The 19,922-nt window shown below is 40.9% G+C and overlaps 1 protein-coding gene across 1 annotated transcript in view; it reads right to left on the reverse strand.

Annotated features, from left to right (window-relative positions):
• Positions 1–749: 749 nt before the first annotated feature.
• PTCHD4 (patched domain containing 4) overlaps positions 750–19,922 on the reverse strand; it is a 176,290-nt gene continuing 157,117 nt past the window's right edge. Inside the window, exon 3 of the mRNA XM_060164217.1 lies at positions 750–2,383. Coding sequence (XP_060020200.1) covers positions 750–2,383 — 1,634 coding nt within the window. The remainder of the gene's footprint in view (positions 2,384–19,922) is intronic.

The raw sequence follows: 19,922 nt of genomic DNA on the forward strand, positions 1-19,922 counted from the left end.
GTGAATCTAATGGGCTCACGTCTCTGTTTATTTTGCTTATTGCACAGATGAACAGTACTCTTGCTGCAACACTTGAATCGATTTTGAATGGCCATTAATGCGTCTACATTTGGCTAAGGCTGGTTTGACTTTCTAGAGAAAGGCCAGCCGGTCTGCAAACGGGCACCTCCCTCCACACACATGTCAATGTACACTAAAGACAAATCTAAGTATATGTATATATGGCACATACACATATATACGCACACTTAAAATGAATTGGGAAGTGCTTTGGCTTAGATGGGATTAAATATGTACTTCCCAAGTGCATAGGTTTCCTTTGACCAACCTGTTCAAAAAACAAATATGAAAACTGTCATGGCAATTTTGACATTTCCTATGTCTTTTCCGCTATTTGGAGGCCCCCATCTTCTCTACTCCATCTCTCCTAAGCATTTTATTTTTAAAAGCAGTTGGCTCCTTTGGCCTTCTAACACTCCATTGATTCGTCCATTCCTTGGAAGAGCTCTAAGGTCACATCCAGAAACTTATCTTTAGTGGAGAACAAGGTTGCAAAGAACATTTTCCCCTTCTTTGAGTCCTTCTTCCCCCCCAAGAAGTAGACACCGTGATGTGTCATGAATAATTCACTCTTGATCTGACTTGCCTTGTTACCCCTGGCCAGCCCAAGCAGCTGAGGTCTGAGCTTTGCCTGCCCTGCATCGTTGTGCAATACTGGAAAAGAAAAATAATCCATTAGTCTACACCCTTCAGACTGTGGTGACGTGATCAGGGTTCTCTTGAATTTCTATGCATTCGATTTCCTCTCTCTCCTTCCGTTTGGCGCGTTTCTTTTTCTTGTGGTGCTTTTTGGAAGGGGGGAAAAAGGTTAGGAACACAGGTAAGATAACAAAACAGTGCAGAAGTGTGCAACCCCCCGTGAGCAGCAAGCATTTGAACAGTGTGAAGGTCAGGTTCGAAGGCACAAATAGGAGGGGGACCAACCCAATAAGAAAAGAAGTAACATTTTGCAAAATGGCTGTCCCATGCTCTTGCAGGGAGCTTTTTATACATTGTGTTCGGGTGTGCTCAGTTGCTAATACAAACGTATAAAGCAGTGGTGCACAGTGGTCAATGGCGAAATTTAAAGTGTAGATAAGGCACAAGATAGAAATGCAATCCATGTCGATGTTCCATAATGTCATTAAGCCCAGAACGCCCAGCTCAATTGAGGTGACGCTAAGAATTAGCCAGAAGTTTCCCAGAGGGTGGATCACTAGGAAAAAAGTCAGGATTAACACCAGGAGAACACCAAAGCCTGCAATCAGAACAGGCACTGTGACAGATAAGCTGTAATGGTCCGTGAACACAAAGGAGGGGTTGAACACGATGAAACGGATGCTCTTTGACAGCGACAGGGGCCTCAACTTTTCCAGCACTTCTATGACTTCCTTCTGCTTGTCTCTCCTAGTCCTGGCCACCAGATACAAGCGAGAAGCAATGATGTTGTTTTCATCTCCTGCCTTGGAGAAGATGATATCGTTTCGAAAATGCTGGAATTCTGGCTTTTTTAAAAATGAACTTTGTAGGACACTGATAAAGTCACTCTTGTTATTGGCACTGATGTTGCTCACTTTCAGGAACTGGTAATACTGCTCCACCCAGGACACTGCAGTGAATCCACTGCAGAGTCTCCGGAGGTCCTCCTGGACACTGCTGTTCCAGTACTCGAGGGGCTCGTAGACATAGAATCCTATCACGGGGCTGTAGTTGCTGAAATATTTCTGCTGAACCATGGCATAAGAGACGCTTGGGGAATCACTGGCTAGTAGATTGATGATGTTGGCTCCGTCACTGATCTGCAAGCACCCCATGAAGGAGAAGGAGGCATAGATGAGATAGAGGATGACAACAAATGGCTTCACGTAGATATTGGTAATCCATTCATTGTAATGTTCACGGAGGAAGTGCTGAATAAAGTGGTGCTGGTAGGGGTTCGTCTCATGATGGGATGTGTGTTGATGCCCATCACTCATCACTGTCTGGAACCACACAGGCTTGCGGTCCAGGTATTCTGCAGAAGGGATCTTACAGCAAAAGATGCTGTGGTAGCCGTTTTGCTCTAGTTGGCCAGCGAAGACCAGACAGGAGCCAAAGAAGGAGAAAATGTAGAAGTAGTTCAACAGGATGGAGACACACATGTTCTGACAGAAGACCTTCACAGCCTCTATGTTGGTGAACGGGCTGGCACCCATGCCAAAGGTAATAAAGTACAGGGAGCTTGTCATGGTATAGGTCACCATCACATCCGAATAGGCATCTGCTACCCTGTCTTTGAAGGGCAAATTCTCTTTGGTTCTCCGCCATCCAGACAGAAGCTCAAATACTCCTTTTGTTCCATGACCTAATTTAAAAAAAGAAGGAAAAGAAGAATTGTTTTCATTCCCTCCTATGGTTCAAGCGAATTCCTTATAGGTTATCTATGCTCAACAGTACTGCATACTCTTATCTTCAAAGTACTATGATACTCCTATCAGGATCTCAAATTTCAGTTACATAGCAGGATATGTTTGGTTCATGTTTCTACTTCAGCAAAGTCCAAACTTATTGGTATTCTGGGCAAAATGAAGCATTTATTGTCTGTTCCATTAATTTGCCAAATTGTAAATGTAATGTGACATTGTTTTGTGATTTTTTTTTCCCCTGCACACATATTGTCTCCCTAAATGGATACTAAGTTGTCAAGGGCAGGGGCTGTTAGTCACCCATCTTCCAATGTCCCTCAATACCAGTTCAGTGCTTTATCAACTGATGTATTGACTGACAGTCCCTAACCTTCATTTCAAACTGACTTACATGCTGATTTTGGAAATCATAAGATGATCTTAAACACTTAAAAATGGCTTTAAATTGATTTTACAATGTTAATAATCTGCTAGGTAGCCAAACAGCTTAGAAACCAATTTCTATAGATTTGATTAATTAACATTGGATATGAGTCAAAAAACTCTGCCAGGTCTCATAAAACACAGGGCAAGACCTTCAGGGGGAAAGATCATAGCAGGCATTTCCTCACAGAGCTTTTATTCACACAGAGTGGGTGATGAGTAAATGTTTGACTGCTCCATTAAAGTGGATGGAGTGTGATTTTTCTTTTTCTTTTTTTTGCGGTACGCGGGCCTCTCACTGTTGTGGCCTCTCCGTTGCGGAGCACAGGCTCCAGACGCGCAAGCTCAGCAGCCATGGCTCACGGGCCCAGCCGCTCCGCGGCATGTGGGATCCTCCCGGACCGGGGCACGAACCCGTGTCCCCTGCATCAGCAGGCGGACTCTCAACCACTGCGCCACCAGGGAAGCCCTAAAATAATTCTTTAATGAGAGCACTTCTCTTCTGAAATGAAGACTCTTGGTATCTTTGTAGTCGCAAGGGGGGAAAGGTTACCTGAGGCTATGGCTAAATTTGGCTTGTCTCTGCTTTTGGTCACTTTTTTGGAGCATTAGGTACATTATGGAGGCCAGGTTGTTACTTTATATAGTACAAAGGTCTTACGTGTGGGATGAAGCTAAATCATATGAGGTCAAATAATCACTCTAAGTATGGTAAAGACTGAAAACACAACTTTGGGGCTGGCATGTTTTATCCCATTCATAGGATTCGATATTTTACAGGGTGTTCCTAATAATACTCACTCATTTGATTTTCACCATAGTCTGGTCACCTCCCAGCAGTTCAAATCTATTACCTGCTCGAGAGTAGTCCTCTCACTCCCCATCAACCTGCCTAGGATCAGTCTTACTTTCCAAGTTTCGTTCATGCTATTTTCTCTGCCTTTCAATACCTTCCTCTTGTTGCTGCTTATATTGAAATTCGACCCATCAGTCTGTTAGCTCAGTTCTCTTCTTTGTCTTGAAGCCGTTTCTGACAATTCCAGACATACTGATTTTTTTCTGTTCCTTAAATTCCTATTGCACTAATTAGCTACTCATTTTGGCACACTAACATGTGCTGTTTTGCTCTGGAACAAAATGGTTTTCTCAGGACATGGTCTATCTCTTTGGTTAGACAGCAAATCCCTCAAGGTCAGGGAATGCATTTTATGTTACTTTTATACTCTGCAGAACATCTGACAAAGTGATAGATGTCCACTAACCTCTCAATGAATTAAATCAACTGTAACTCTCAATTCCAGTTGGGTCTAGAAAATGTACCTTTTAATTACTAATTCAAAAGTTTATTATGGTCTTTATACCTATATTAATTGTGCCCAGAAGAGATACACACTTTTTTTTTTTTTTTTTTTGGTACGCGGTCCTCTCACTGTTGTGGTCTCTCCCGTTGTGGAGCACAGGCTCCAGACGTGCAGGCTCAGCGGCCATGGCTCACGGGCCCAGCCGCTCTGCAGCATGTGGGATCTTCCTGGACCGGGGCACAAACCCATGTCCCCTGCGTCGGCAGGCGGACTCTCAACCACTGCGCCACCAAGGAAGCCCGAGATATACACTGTTAATTCAACTCAACTCAATATATATTTATTAGAATTTGCTACCATGAGGATCTGTGCTAGTCAATATATAAAACATAAAGGTAAACAAGAAACACAATCTTTTCCAATATCTGTCAGTCCAGAGGTCATTTTTACTTGGGTAATTCTGAGCCTGAGATCATAGCTTCTAATACAAATGAATTTTAGGAACTGTTCTGTATGTTGTAAGATGTTTAGAAGCATTCCTGGCCTCTACTCACTACATGTCAGTAGCACACTCCTCAGTTGTGACAATCAAATATGTCTCCAAACATTGCCAAATGCTGTTTTGGGGACAAAACTGCTTCCAACTGAGAATTATTGGTTTAGTCAAAAGAAAAAGAGATATTATACACACACACACACACATACACACACACACATTTTAATCGCCCTTTTCTGACTATAAAAATAGGACATATTTCCATCAAAAATTTGGGGAAAATGGAAAAAATAATGGTGAAAAAATTATTCCATAGTCCCATAACACAGATAACTGCTGTTAACAGTTTGGTGCATTTATTCTAGCTATGTATGTATGTATGTATTAAGCTTTATCTATCTATCTATCTATCTATCTAACCATCCATCCATCCACCCTTCCATCTTTCCAGACAAATAACTATAATTATTTCACAGAACTGGCCTCCTACAAAGAGAAATTAGGGTTTGGGGTTATCTTGTTGTTCTGTCCAGTTGGCCTGTCAACAACGGAGATCCCGTTTTCTAACCTCTGCAGTGTTTTCCCTCTTGGTTTCTTACTATTCCCTTTAGTTTTCATTCTGATGCTAGAACCATTTTTTGAACATCTCTGCTCACTTGAAAGAACCCTTAAATCTCTACATAGCTTTTTAAAAGGATTGTATTCACTATTTTTCCACCCTTACTCCGAGAGTCCTATTTCAATTCAAACAATACACCTGAAAACAAGGCACTAGTATCCACTCAAAAGACAGGTGGTCCACCATCTCAGATGATGAAGCATGGAATATACACAAGTGTGACTGCCCCACTGAACAAAGATCTGAACTGATTCCATGATGTTACTCCCTGGTACCCTAGTCCTGGCAGTTCTTTGCTTCTGTCCGATTCCCACCAAAATCCTTAATCCTCACCGAAGGCCTCAGTTTGTCTTATGAACACCATTCATGCTCCTGAGTGGTGATAGACATATATGTAAGCAGCTAACAGACTTGAAAGGAAGGCTTACATTCTTGTTAAGTAGAGATGTATGCTGTGTACTGTGAAAATACAGTTGATTGTTTCTGAGGGGTCAGAAAATCTCCAAAAGGTGTTACCAGGCAGAGGATGATGCCAGTGGTGATCCAGACTGATGGAATAACATAAGGGCACAAACCCTTATTAATTAAGGGAAAGTAGTTTTGTTTTTGATGTTTATAATTGAATTTTTTCTCTCTGCAGAGATAATCTATTGCCCAAATTATACACTTTATTTAATGTTTCAAAAGATGACTGCCAAACACTGATCATGATTTCCTCCCACTATATTAGTATATATTTGCAAATTATATTAGAATAATATGACAAGTATCTCACCTGGGACATTATGGGATAACTGACATTTGTCTTGATAAAGTTTCATGAAAGAAAAGAGAGAGAGAACTCTTAGGAATAAAAGTGATTTGGACAGAATTGGAACTGGGAGAAAAATTCAAGGAGGAAAATGAATAGAAATAAAAGATCTGCATGTATATGTGTGTGTATTGAATATTGCAAAAGTCTTCAGGGATGTTGCTGGGGGGACCTCTTTCTAAATGAAAGCAAATGGAAGAATTGTGCAGTAACAAGGAAAACTTAGCTGTCAGCTTACTAACATACCCTATTTAACAATAATTTAATAAGTTCTGCTATTTGCAATTGAGAAATGAGAAAATGAAGAGTGTGTCGATTCTTTCCCTAGCCATGGCAGTGCAGGTGAGCCAGAGGAAATATTTTAAATGACTAAAATTAAAAAAAAAAAATTTGTTACCAGACAAAACTCATTTCAGTCCTAAGTGAGCTGAACAATATTCAGAATTAGTTATAATTCGATCTGAACCTCAAGCAATCACTCTACAACAAGTAAAGATGACTTCTATAGTGAGATGGATCTTCTTGAGAACTTATTCCAGCCCACATTTTACAACATTTCTCTAAACTCCTGCACTTCCCATGTAAACGTCTACACTATGATTGACCTGACAGTGCTGTAGGAAATCTCTCTGGTTCACTGCTAGTCCGGAAGTGACTTCTTTCAAAGCAATGATATTCTTCTGCAAATCTAATACAAATTTTACAGTTGCCACTTTAATACCAAACCTAACCTCTCCAAAATCAAGAATTCCAAAGAAAACAGTTTTAACAAGGATCAAATCCAATCAGAACTAATTGTAACTGACCCAGTTAGTTTCCTACTGGGTTTTCCTTTGATACAGTTATTGCTCTAATAAGCTCCTTCTGTGGGGCTTCTAATTCTTTCTTATCTGCCGAATTAGAATTCTCTTCTGAAGACGTACTGGTGGGTCTTCCTCTTCACTTGAACATGTTAAGCCCTCAGCAGGTCATGAGAGTTTGACATCTCGTGTTTCAGCGACATGAAAAATAGAGGTAAAAATAATACTCCACTCACATCTCACTCCAGAGAAAACTTTCTGCTTTCCCTTAGCCGTTATTTCTGCTTTGGTTAATTAACTATGTGTTCAGCAGCTCTGTTTGTGGAAATCACCATTGAGCTCAACTAGAAAAGCATTTTGATTTTTTTATTGGGCTCTTAGGCTATGTGATCCTGATGCCAACCTAATGGATGAAAAAACAAAATCCCAGTCAACTGAACCAGTAAAGCAGCTAACAAAAAAATCGGGATATTGAATCAGCATTCTGAGTTGTCAGTCACTGGTCTGGCATTATATGGGATCCTTATGCATAGTTCTTTCTCTTTAGTTGGCTGATTTCTATGTATATTTTAAAGATACCACTTAAACATGATCTCATCCCTAATGCTTTCCCCTTCCCCTCTTCACCTCTAACTCACCCACTTAGAAGCCTCCCCTCTGTGTGCCAACACATTTCTTAGTGCTTACTACTACACCCAACTGAAATTATCCATTCATGGGACTGTATTTCATGTAAGTCCTTATAAGGTCCTTACCATCTAGGGCAGGTACTTATCTTTTCTACTGTTGTATTCCAATTATTTGGCATTTACTGGTACTCAGTAAATGTTTGTGAAACTAAATTGGCCTTGATCTGCCAAAATCTGTCTAGTTTTCAAGATATGTTTAAAGTTCTTGTCATAATTGTTATTAACAGCCCTGTATTCAGTATAAGATTTAGTGAAATATAGTTTGCCCCTCAATTTACTGAGAAGGGAATTTGCCAAGTGCTTCTGTGGCAGAGGCGGTGGTAAATATCAATGATGTTCAGTTACAATATTAGCACATAATTCATTCGTTCGGCTGGCTCAGCATTGTAAATGTCTAGAGGGAATGGAATAGGAAATTAAGAAACTTGCTCTAAGTTGCTAGTTGCAGGGTAGAAATGGGTCCATAAGGCACTCCTGTGACCTGACAGATGATGAATTTTTTAGACATTTTCTAATCCCCATGATGTCTAACTTAGCGGTGGTTATCAGTGTGTCTTTGTAGACTGACTACTTTTAATTAACTCTCATCTAGAATAAATAGGTGATTATCAAGCTCCATTCATAAAGGACGGCCAAGGCTGTTGCACCTTGGTACCTACGTAGCCCACAAAGACATAGGTAGCAAGTTATTCAGCAGGAATGCTCCAAGTTGCTCTCTGATGGGGCATATTTGATGGTTTTACGTGTAAACCTGTGGCGTGCAGTGAGGGAGGGTCTAGCTTCATATTACCCTTAAGCATTTCTCCTGAAGTGCTCCCACCCCCGTACGGAATGAGGCAGCGAGAAGGAAAATAAGGAATTCAGAACGAATCTGAACAGATACTCATCCCTTAGCTCTTAGCAGGAGGTTAGAGGACTTTATCATGTCTCTAATAAGAAAAAATGGAATCTAGTAACAGATTCTCATTGTATGATTTTCAGAGCTGTTATATACTTGACACATATCTCAACGTATAGAAAAGAGCATGTAGTCTCATTCCAGAGTTTGCATTCCATCATTTTTGACAATTTATTTTGTAGTTCTATATAAAGTTAAAATTTTAAAAATCCAGTATGTGTGTTTATTCATATGCATATGTGTATATACATGCACATACAGATACATACATATACACATGTATATATATTGAGAGAGAGATGTGTGTGTGTGTGTATGTGTGTGTATATATATATATATATATGGAGAGAGAGAGAGAGAGAGAGAGAGAGAGAGAGAGAGAGAGAGAGAGAGAGGAGATGGGAGTGTTCTAAAGCTCACAGACTATTAGCCAAGATTTTAATACTCAAAGTGGGGAAAACTAGGTAAGTCCCACTATTTGATATTGTGATTAGCAGCACATTCCCCAGAGCCAGAGTTTAAATCCTGGGTTAAATCAGAGTTTAAACTGCTTGACTTTAAATTCTGGGTCTCCTACTTCCAAGTTCTGTGACCTTGGGCAGGTTGTTTTTTAACCTCTCCATGTCTCAAGTTTTCTCATCTGTAAAATGAGGTGACAAGAGAAGCTGCCTCATGGGATTGTTCTGAGTTTTAGATAAGTTAATACATGGGCTTGGCACACAGGAAGTACTCCACTGAGTGGAAAAGCTCAGTGCTGGCAACTCCAGGGTATTTACCATGGAGAACATTCCAAGTCATTTGACTTGGGATGCCAGCTTCTGAATGCAGCCTGGTTCCTGCTCTCTTCACCACCACAGCTGACTTGGCTTTTGGAGGGAACTCGGGGGCTCTCTTTTCAGATTTCCTTGCCGCAGGGGCTCAGTGTTGCCAAGAGCTGAAACTCCACTGCAGAGCCAGCGCACACACGGTGGCTTGCTTTCTTGTTCTCTCCCTCTTTGGTATTCCCATTCAGGGAGAGAAAAAGACTCCCAGGAAGCTTTTCATTTTCTTCTCAATGCTTTCCGTGTCTTCTAGTTTTATGAAAGGAATATACATTATGTTTGAGAAAGGAAAAAGCAGCCCTGATAGCTGGGTGCTGTCAAGTAGGTCTTGGTGTTGCCAGGAGCTGGTCTGGCCCTCACAGTTCGGCTTAGTATTGTCCTGTTGATGACACAGATGGTCTGGCAGAAAAGCATCAGACAAGATCACTTTGTGACCGGGATAGATTGAGACAAAATAATACCACTCCATAATCACGACTGAGCACAAACAAAATGCAAACATTGTCCGGAACATAAAATAGGCCAAACATCCTTTTATCAAGAATAGTAGGATTGGGCTTCCCTGGTGGCGCAGTGGTTAAGAATCCGCCTGCCAATGCAGGGAACACGGGTTCGAGCCCTGGTCCGGGAAGATCCCACACGCCGCGGGGCAACTAAGCCCGTGAGCCACAACTATTGAGCCTGTGCTCTAGAGCCCGCGAGCCACAACTACTGAGACAGCGTGTCACAACTACTGAAGCCCGCGTGCCTAGAGCCTGTGCTCCGCAACAAGAGAAGCCACCGCAATGAGAAGCCCGTGCACCGCAACGAAGAGCCACGGCTAGGAAAAAGCCTGTGTGCAGCAACGAAGACCCGACGCAGCCAAAAATAAATAAAGAATTTAAAAAAAATAGTAGGATTGATTGCTGCTTCTTTACCAATCACAGTTTAATCTTGGTCTGGTTTCCTTGCCTTCTAAGAATTGTTAAGGTAACTGATCATGGATTTACCCTCTCTTCCTGACAGGACCCAACCTTGCTGCCTTCAACCCTCTTCCAAATCACCTAATACTTGCAAAAATCATATACTAAGTCCATTCTAATATCTTCTTCCAAAAATGCTTCATAATCCTCAGAGGTGTGTGTTCTTCCTCATTGCAGTGAGTCAATAACCCCAGATTTGTTCAATTATTGTAGGAGTCCTGGTGGTCTTTGGTTGGAGGACATTGATATTTTATAATAAATATTTTTGGAAAATGAGAGAAATTAAACTTCCTTTATTGTTGACTTTATAAATTGACTTCTTTGAGTGTAGGAGTTAGAAGTGTGGGAGCTAGAACAGGAGCATTGGATGAGAGTTAATTCCTGGAGGATTTGAATTTCCAAATCATGTCACTAGTGAAAGGGATGGTGTTCTGGTGGAAGTGGTATTTTAGTTGTATTCTCACTAAAAAGAGAAAGCCAGATGGGCATATGGGAAGTGGCAAGCTGTTCTGAAAGGAATATAACATGGCTGTCAAAATCGGAGAAGCGGGGAGGAGCCACGTGGATGAAAAAGTCATTGCTTCAAGCAGAGAAGAGCAATGAATGGGAGAACCGGGGCGGGGCTGAAAATCTTACAACCGTCAAGAGAAGTGGATTGGTAGCTCATAAACTAAACACAAGCATATGCTTAAAAGAAATCAAGACCTACAATAAGAGATCATGTAAAGGAAGAAAATAATAAGTATAAGAACTTGGAGGAAGGAAAATTAAGATAATCTAAGTATTTATTGAGCTAAAGGCATTCAAAGATTGGTTAGAATAATCAGTTCATTCATTTGAAGGCCATTTCCTGAGCGCCGCCCATTAGGAAGATACGGTAAAATGTCATCGCTTTGAAGTTTAATAACTCCCATTTGTCCCATTTGAAAACCATATCATATCCATATGCCTGAATTTAATGGTTCATTAATTACAAGCTTTGGGGATCTCTTATCCTACGAAGAGTAGAAGTGATGATGACTTAGGATTTCTATAACACCAAGAGCTGGAGAATGCTTTTGAAATATCTGATTCAATCATTAAGAAACGCGTTTGAAATGGAAGGAATCTTACGGAGCAAATTTAAATTATGCACAGTTTTGGTTTCTTATAAATATCATTCAAGAGAAAATCTTCAAAGTTGTAGCACAAATGCTTGATAAAAGCATAATGCTTTAAAGAGCAAGTTTTCCGGGAGCATCCTTGAATGTTTTGCTGCCTGTCTTAACCAGTGAAGATAAATTTAACAATCCAGGAACGAGAATTCTCTCTGAACAGAATGGCCTGAAATCAGTGGAAACTCAATTAACCAGGAAGCTCAAGAATTGGATCATCTGATTATTTGAAGCCGTTAAATTAATCAACCAGAACTTCCTTTCTGATTCCGCTTTCATTGGTTGATTAGCTTTATCGGAGATCTTTCTAAAATGCATTAGACTTGTATTCCTCTTCTGCATCCAGTTCTGGAAGAAAGGGATTATTTGTACCAATTAAAATGATGTGCTCTGGAGTAACACTTTTTTTTTTTTTTCCCCGGTACGCGGGGCTCTCACTGTTGTGGCCTCTCCCGTTGCTGAGCACAGGCTCCGGACGCGCAGGCTCAGCGGCCATGGCTCACGGGCGCAGCCGCTCCGCGGCACGTGGGATCTTCCCGGACCGGGGCACGAACCCGTGTCCCCTGCATCGGCAGGCGGACTCTCAACCACTGCGCCACCAGGGAAGCCCTGGAGTAACACGTTTTGCTTCTAGTTCTGGCACATCATTTTGTGATGTGTGGTAGGGGGAGAATTAGTTTAACTGCTGTGTATTTCACTTTCCTAGTCTGGAAAATAGGGATTACAAAGGTACCCATTTTAATGGGCTATGTGAAGATTACATGATGCAATAGTTGTAATACGCTTAGAGCAGGCCTGGGACCCAGGAAGCACTCAATAAATGTTAGCTTTTATTATTTATTAAATAATATACTTCAGAGTCATCATTTTATCATACGTCATTTTATCAATAATCAGGAGGCAATTTAGCATATTGGTTAAAGGACTGAGTTCTGTGGGTTTAAGCTTCCATCTATTAGATGTGTGACCCTGGGCAAATGAAAGACTCCATGGCTAGATTTGCCAATCTGTAAAATGGAGAAAACAGCAATTCCTGCTTCAAAGGATTGCTGTGTTAAAGGAGACACAGACACATGAATCCCTTTATAAATACCTGGCACACAATCAGTGTTCCCACAAATGATAGCTAGTATTGAACAGTAATATATAGTCGCAGAAATGTGGGAGTTTGGATTGAATGTATACCAGGCCTAGAGAAAAGTTCAAAAGTTTTCTTCTCTGATGATTATTTTGAAATTGCCTGTTCTGTCGTTAAGAAGTTCGTTGTGAAAAAATGTTGATTAATAGAAGACTTTAGTTAACTGGATCCAACTAATTGCAGGATTCTTTCCATGTGTGCTCTTATTCAGGCTAAGCTAATAGAATCGTTCTCATCTGGCAGGAAAGAAGCTGAAGAAGAGCTTTTCAGCCACTGTTTTATTCTGCAGCTCACAGAGCAAACCAGACTCCCTTCTAGGAGCAGAGCACAGTAGGGCTTTGGGGCAGCCGACTGAGTTCCAGCAGCCCCCAGCGGTTGGGGGGGGGGCTGGTGCAAGGACACCATTTCCTAGAGGGTCCTCTCTAAGTGAGAGAACTGCTGTCATTTGAATACACCCCTGATGAGTACAGAGTCCCTTTTCAGATGAAAAGGCCCTCTTCTCACCATATTTCTCTGTCATCTGTCCCCTTTCAGCGGTCCACAGCTTAACAGCTTTAACACAGCATAAATTAATCCACGGGAGTTATCTCAGAAAAAGTTAGATGTTAATTCTCAAAGGCAGGGGATCAAGGACAGTGGCTGGGCAGATAGCAGGGTGGAAGAGGGGCCCTGAGTACTGGCTCTTGTGTTAATTCCCCAGGTTCAAACCCCAGCTACATCACTTCCTACCCCACACCTTCAATAGCAACCTCTCCGTGTCAATTTCCTTATGCGCAGAGCAGGAAATGCAAGCCCCTACCTGATAGTGTGTCGCTAACATTAATGAACGAGATAATCCACATAGAGTGTTTACCACAGTCCTTGGCACATATTAAAAACTCAATAAATAGTAGGCGACACTTTTTATTTATGGGTGAACATTCATTTGGAGTCTTAGCTACGTGCTCACAGTATAGTACAGCACACTGCTGTGTTTCATTCTTGAAGTCATCAATAGAAGTGACAGTTAATCATGATAACACACCAGGCCACCAAACACAGCTTCAAGGGATGAAAGTTGTAGGAAACTCTTATTGCCCTCTTGGGATAAATCTTACTCCTATCTGTCTTGAGAATTCTCATGGACTTTGTCCTGCCCATTCCCATTAGGCAAAGATTAATCAAGAAACAATCATAAGAAAGAGTCAAATGAAAACCCTCCCAGATAGCTATGACTCTGAAACAGCTAACTGGACCTTGGGAAGGATGATTTTTGGCCATGAGACCATCTGAAAGTTCTAACCCTTAGAGATGTATGAAAACCTAGGGCTATTTCAGCAATTACAAAATAAAAAAACTAAAACAAACAAACAAAAAACAAAACAGGTCCACATTATTCTTTTTTTTTTTTTTTTTTTTTTTTTGTGGTACGCGGGCCTCTCACCGTTGTGGCCTCTCCCGTTGCAGAGCACAGGCTCCGGACGCGCAGGCTCAGCGGCCATGGCTCACGGGCCCAGCCGCTCTGCGGCTCGTGGGATCTTCCCGGACTGGGGCATGAACCTGCGTCCCCTGCATCGTCAGGCGGACTCTCAACCACTGCGCCACCAGGGAAGCCCTAGATGGAATCTTTTGATGTGCAAAAGTTTTTACTTTTGAGTAAGTCCAATTTATCCATCTTTTGTTGCTTTTGCTTTTGGTGTCATATCTAAGAAGGCTTTGCTTAACCAAGGTCATGAAGAGTTACTCCTACATTTTCTTCTAAGAGATTTATAGTTTTAGGTCTTTCATTTAGGTCTATGATCCATTTTGAGTTGAATTTTACTTACAGTGTGAAGAAGTCCAACTTTATTCTTTTTCATGTGAATATATAATTGTCCCAGTATCATTGGTTGAAAATATTATTTTTCCCCATTGGATTATCTAGGCATCTTTGTCAAAAAATCAATTGACCATAAATGCAAGAATATATTTCTGGAGTCTCAATTCTATTCCATTGACCTGTATGTCTATACTTGCGCCAGTTCCACTGTATCTTCATTGCTGTAGCTTTACGTTAAATCTTCTAATCTATGAACATGGAATGTCTTTCCATTTACTCAGGTCTTTTAAAGTTTTTTCAATAGTGTTGTGCAGTTTTCAGAGTACAATTTTGCATTGCTTTTGGTATATTTATTGCTCAGAATTTTATTCTTTATAATGCTATTATGAATGGAATTGTTTTCTTAAATTCATTTTTGGATTGTTTATTGTTAGTGTATAGAAGTACAATTGACTTTTGTATACCGATTCTGCAATATTGCTGGACTCCTTTATTAGTTCCAACCATTTTTTGGTAGATTCCTTAGGATTTTCTGTAATGAGATCATGTCATCTCCAAATAGAGATAATTCCTCCTTTCAATATGAATGCCTTTTATTTCATTTGCTTGCCTAATTGCCCTAGCTAGAACATCCAATACAATGTTAAATAGAAGTGGTGAGGGCAGATATCCTTGTGATGTTCCTAATCTTAAAGGAAAAGTGTTCATCAAAAATATTATGTTAGGTTTGGGTTTTTCACAGATGCTTTCTATCAGGTTGACAAAATTCCCATCTAGTACTAGTTGGTTGAGTGTCTTTTATCATAAAAGGGTGCTGAGGTGTGTCAAATGCCTTTTCTATGTCTATTGAGATGATCATGTCTTTTCTGACCTTTATTCTATTGATACAGCATTTTACAGTAACTGATTTTCAGATATTAAACTAACCTTGCATTTATGGGATAAATTCCACTTAGTCGTGGCGTGTAATCCTCTTTATATGTTGCTGGATTTGATTTGCTCATGTTTTGTTAAGACTTTTTTGCATTTATACTCCTAAGAAATATTGGTCCGTAGTTTTCTTTCCTTGTGATGTTTTTGGTTTTGGAATCAGGGTAATACTGGCCTCAGAGAATGATTTGGGAAGCGTTCTCTTCCCTTTATATTTCTTAAGTACAAAAATTGTTCCTGCCTCTCATATCTTGCCAGGTAACCTTCTTCATTTTGTTTATAAATTATAGCATATCTAAACTTCCTCATCAGTCAGCACTTAGGAAAGTACCTATGTGATTTGAACCAATTTATCCTCATAATCAAACAGTATTTATAATGCTCCCACATGATTTAAACCAATTTAGTATTCCCGTGAGAGAAGTCAGATGTGTGAGAGAGAGAGAGAGAGAGAGAGAGAGAGATGGTGTGTGTGTTGCAGATGTACAGCAAGTACAGGGAGGGAAGGAATGTCTGGAGGATACTTACCCTCCAAGGAGCAGAGAGCTTGGTTCTTAGACCAGAATAAAATCTCAGTATTTCACAAATCACTCTGTTTATTATTATGGTTATTATCATTACCATTATTTGGTATCCTACCTTTAGACTCTAAGAAGCGAGCCTTCATGTTGAATCTTCTAAATCTTGCTTCTTTTTTTCTCCTTCCTACCAGAGGTTTCTGTCCTCCCTCCTTCCTTTCTTTTTTTTAGAACAAAATCTGCTACCGGCCTGAGATAAACTCAGTGGAGATAACCCATTGATGCCTTAAAAATAAAATAAGCATGGGAATCCAATAAGAATCCAACGTAGGGGACACAGGTTCACACCCTGGTCCGGGAAGATGCCACATGCTGCGGAGCAACTAAGCCTGTGCGCCACAACTACTCTGAGCCTGTGCTCTAGAGCCTGCAAGCCACAACTAGTGAGCCCACGTGCCACAACTACTGAGCCCGTGCTCTGGAGCCTATGCACCACAACTGCTGAAGCCTGGGAGCCTAGAGCCCATGCTCCGGCCACAAGAGAAGCCATCATGATGAGAAGCCCTCTCACCGCAACGAAGAGTAGCCCCCGCTCACCATAACTAGAGAAAACCTCCACACAGCAGCGAAGACCCAACGCAGCCAAAAATACATAAACAGATAAATAAGTAAATAAAAAAATAAAATAAGTCAATAACTAAAGTGAGAGTGTTATTTTCTTAACTGAACTCATATTTCCCACTTACTCCCGTGAAAACACTAGGGAATTAAAGATTTTACAAACAACAATAATAACAACAGCAACAACACAAATACCTTGTATGATTTTGGATAAATTAACATTGTCTGGCTCCTCTTACAACACTAGGCTTTACTGAAATGTTTCATTTTAAATGCTGTAAAATTATAATCCTTTAATCTAAATATCTGCTGTATATCAACGTTTCTATTTTTAAATAATCAAATTCAACAGGTTTTTTTTTTTGGTTTTTTTTTTTTCGGTACGCAGGCCTCTCACTGTTGTGGCCTCTCCCGTTGCGGAGCACAGGCTCCGGACGCGCAGGCTCAGCGACCATGGCTCATGGGCCTAGCCGCTCCGCGGCATGTGGGATCTTCCCGGACTGGGGCACGAACCCGTGTCCCCTGCATCGGCAGGCGGACTCTCAACCACTGCACCACCAGGGAAGCCATCAACAGGTATTTTAGTAACTAGTTTGTTCTGGGTATTAGGGATTAGAGAAAGAAGGTTCGGATAACTTTTATTTTGAGAGGTTTACAGTCTTATTGAAAAAAGGCATATATTTAAGAAATAATTAAATAAGAATTCGAGATACTTTAATCCAGGGTAACAGGCACTTGTCTACCTACTACGTTCAAGGCACTGCATGTCACTCAGAGGTGAAACTACAAGAGCTCAGGAAAATGAACACATGGGAAAGCTGAAATGAAGAAGACGCTTCCAGAACACAGGAAGACGATGAGGGTATGCATTGATAAGGAATGGAGGCATTAACAATGTTTTCAGCCTGAAGATTAATTAGCAATTGTTTTCCCTTCCATTTCAAACAAAGCAGCCAATTTAAAAACTGCCAGCTAGCTTTCTTTACTCTGATTTCCTTTTAATCACATATAAATAAATCCAAACTCTAATCTTTCTTTTTCTCTTTTGTTGGTGTAAATGTCAAATGTCTTACCTTGAGTCAATTTCATATGCTCATAAGTAACCCATGCACACTTACCTATCATGAAAAACTTGATGTTTTTCTTTGTTCTGAAGTACAAAGGAAACATAGGTTCACATAGCGCTTTCTGTTTAAAGCTAGGAAAACAACTTGTTCTCAGAGCTTTCTAAGAAGAGTTTTTCTGGCATTATTTTGACCCATGGGCTAAGGGTCTGGTCAGCAAGTTAACAAATATCTGGAGAATTTAAGTAAAACTTCTCAATAACCAATTTCTGCACATGCATTTAATTAAAAAACAAGGTATAACTTCTATTTGACTTTTGAAACTTTTTCCCCTCCCTCTAGTTTTAACCTGTCAGTGGAGAGAGTCAGTTCAGATGAAAAGAAGTTGCTAACATGCAACTATTAAGCATTCTTAAGTTGAGTACAAAGATGAGCCCAATGTGTACAAATATTTTTCAACGGGAAACTTGACTTGTTTTCTTGAATATTAAAAGGAAAAGAAAAAATTACTTGTGATGATGTCTTGGCTCAGGCACAGAAGTTCCTATAAGGAAAAGGACTTGCTTATTCACTTATTCTTTTATTCAGTATATATTTATTGAGTGTATACTATGTACTAAGCACTATTATAGGCATTACGGATACAGCTGTGATGAAGACAGAGGTGGTCTCTGCCCTCGTGGGGCTTAATTCTAGTGAAGACAAACAATAAGTACTAAGACAAATAGGCACTAAATATAACGTGTTATATATGGTCAATCAGGAAAACAAGCAGAAAAAGGGGAGTTATATGTGTCTGGGGTAGAGGTGGGAAATTCTTGAGAGAGTGAATAAGAAAGACCTTACCATAAAGATAACTTTTGGAAGATGGCCAGAAAGAAGTGAAGAAACAGCTGTGATGTCTTCACGAGAAGAGTATTCTAGGCAGAGGAAACATTAAGTTCAAAGGCACTGAGTCAGGAATCTGCCCGATATGTGCAAGAACAGCCCAAGGCCAGTGTGGGCTGGAGTGGACCGAGAACAGGGAGGATGGATAGGAGGTGAGCTCAGAGAGGTCAAGATGAGGGACAGATGCAGCCGTGCAGATCACAGTGAAACTCTGGCTTTTACGTGGAGTAAGATGGGAGGCCACTGAACAAGATCACCTTGGTTGCTGGGACAAGAATAGAAGGCAAGGGTGCAGGTGAAAAAGGATCAGTACAGCTAGGTTTTTGCACGAATCTAGGCAATACAGAAGTGTCATCTAAAGCTGTGACTCTGATTACCTAGGGCAGGGGTTGGCAAACTAACCTGCTGCCCCAAAGCTGCTTCCTCCTGTTTTGGAAATAAATTGTATTGGAACACAGTTATGCTCATTCATTTACCTTTTGCCTACGGCTTCTCGCCCCCTACAACGGCAGAGCTGAGCCATTGCGACAGAGACTGCATGGCTAGCACAATTGAAAATATTTAGTATTTGGCCCTTTACAGAAAAAAATTTGCCCACCTCTGACTTAGAATCTACTGGGAGGAGGATTACAGCAGGGAAGATGCCTTCTGGATGTACAAAACAGCATGGGCACAAACCACCATTTCTCTTCATTACAATTCTGTATAGTGTATGCGCTTTGCAGAAGGTGGAGAGAATTATATCTGGGTGTTAGTAAATGGGACAAAATGAAAATAAGATTAGTCTTTCAATAATGGATAATGGGGAAATCATTCATTCACTCAAGAAATATTCTTTGCAAATGCCATTTATCATTTAATGAGCTAGAAAGACATCAAATAAATAAACACGCGAGTAAATATATAACTACAAAAGCACTAAGTGCCATGAAGAAAAGGATTGGGTTCAACGGAGAGAACAACAAGGGACACACTTTCTATCAGGGGAGGTCAAAAGAAATGCCATTTGAGGTGAGCCCTGAAGGATGAGTGGGAGGGAAAGAGAGCGGAAGCATTTCATGTACAAGGAACAGGATGTACACAGGTGGTGAACTGGAGGGAGAATTAGAAGAACTAAGAAGACAAGACACACACACACACACACCCCTTATGCGCATACACATACGTGAATGGCTGAGTCATGAGGAAAGAGTCATGGAATGTGGTTGGAGATAACAGTGTGGCTTGGAAAATACTGGGCTTTTGTAGATCATGTGAAGGAGTTTTGATTTTATTGGAAGTCCAATGGGGAGACACTGAAGGATGCAAGGCAAAAAAGGAATGATTAGCTTTGCATTTTTTTTTTTTTTTTTTTTTTTTTTTGCGGTACGCGGGTCTCTCACTGTTGTGGCCTCTCCCGTTGCGGAGCACAGGCTCCGGACGCGCAGGCTCAGCGGCCATGGCTCACGGGACCAGCCGCTCCGCGGCATGTGGGATCTTCCCGGACCGGGGCACGAACCCGTGTCCCCTGCATCGGCAGGCGGACTCTCAACCACTGCGCCACCAGG

Source organism: Lagenorhynchus albirostris, chromosome 10, assembly GCF_949774975.1.
Source record: "Lagenorhynchus albirostris chromosome 10, mLagAlb1.1, whole genome shotgun sequence".
NCBI lineage: Eukaryota > Metazoa > Chordata > Mammalia > Artiodactyla > Delphinidae > Lagenorhynchus > Lagenorhynchus albirostris.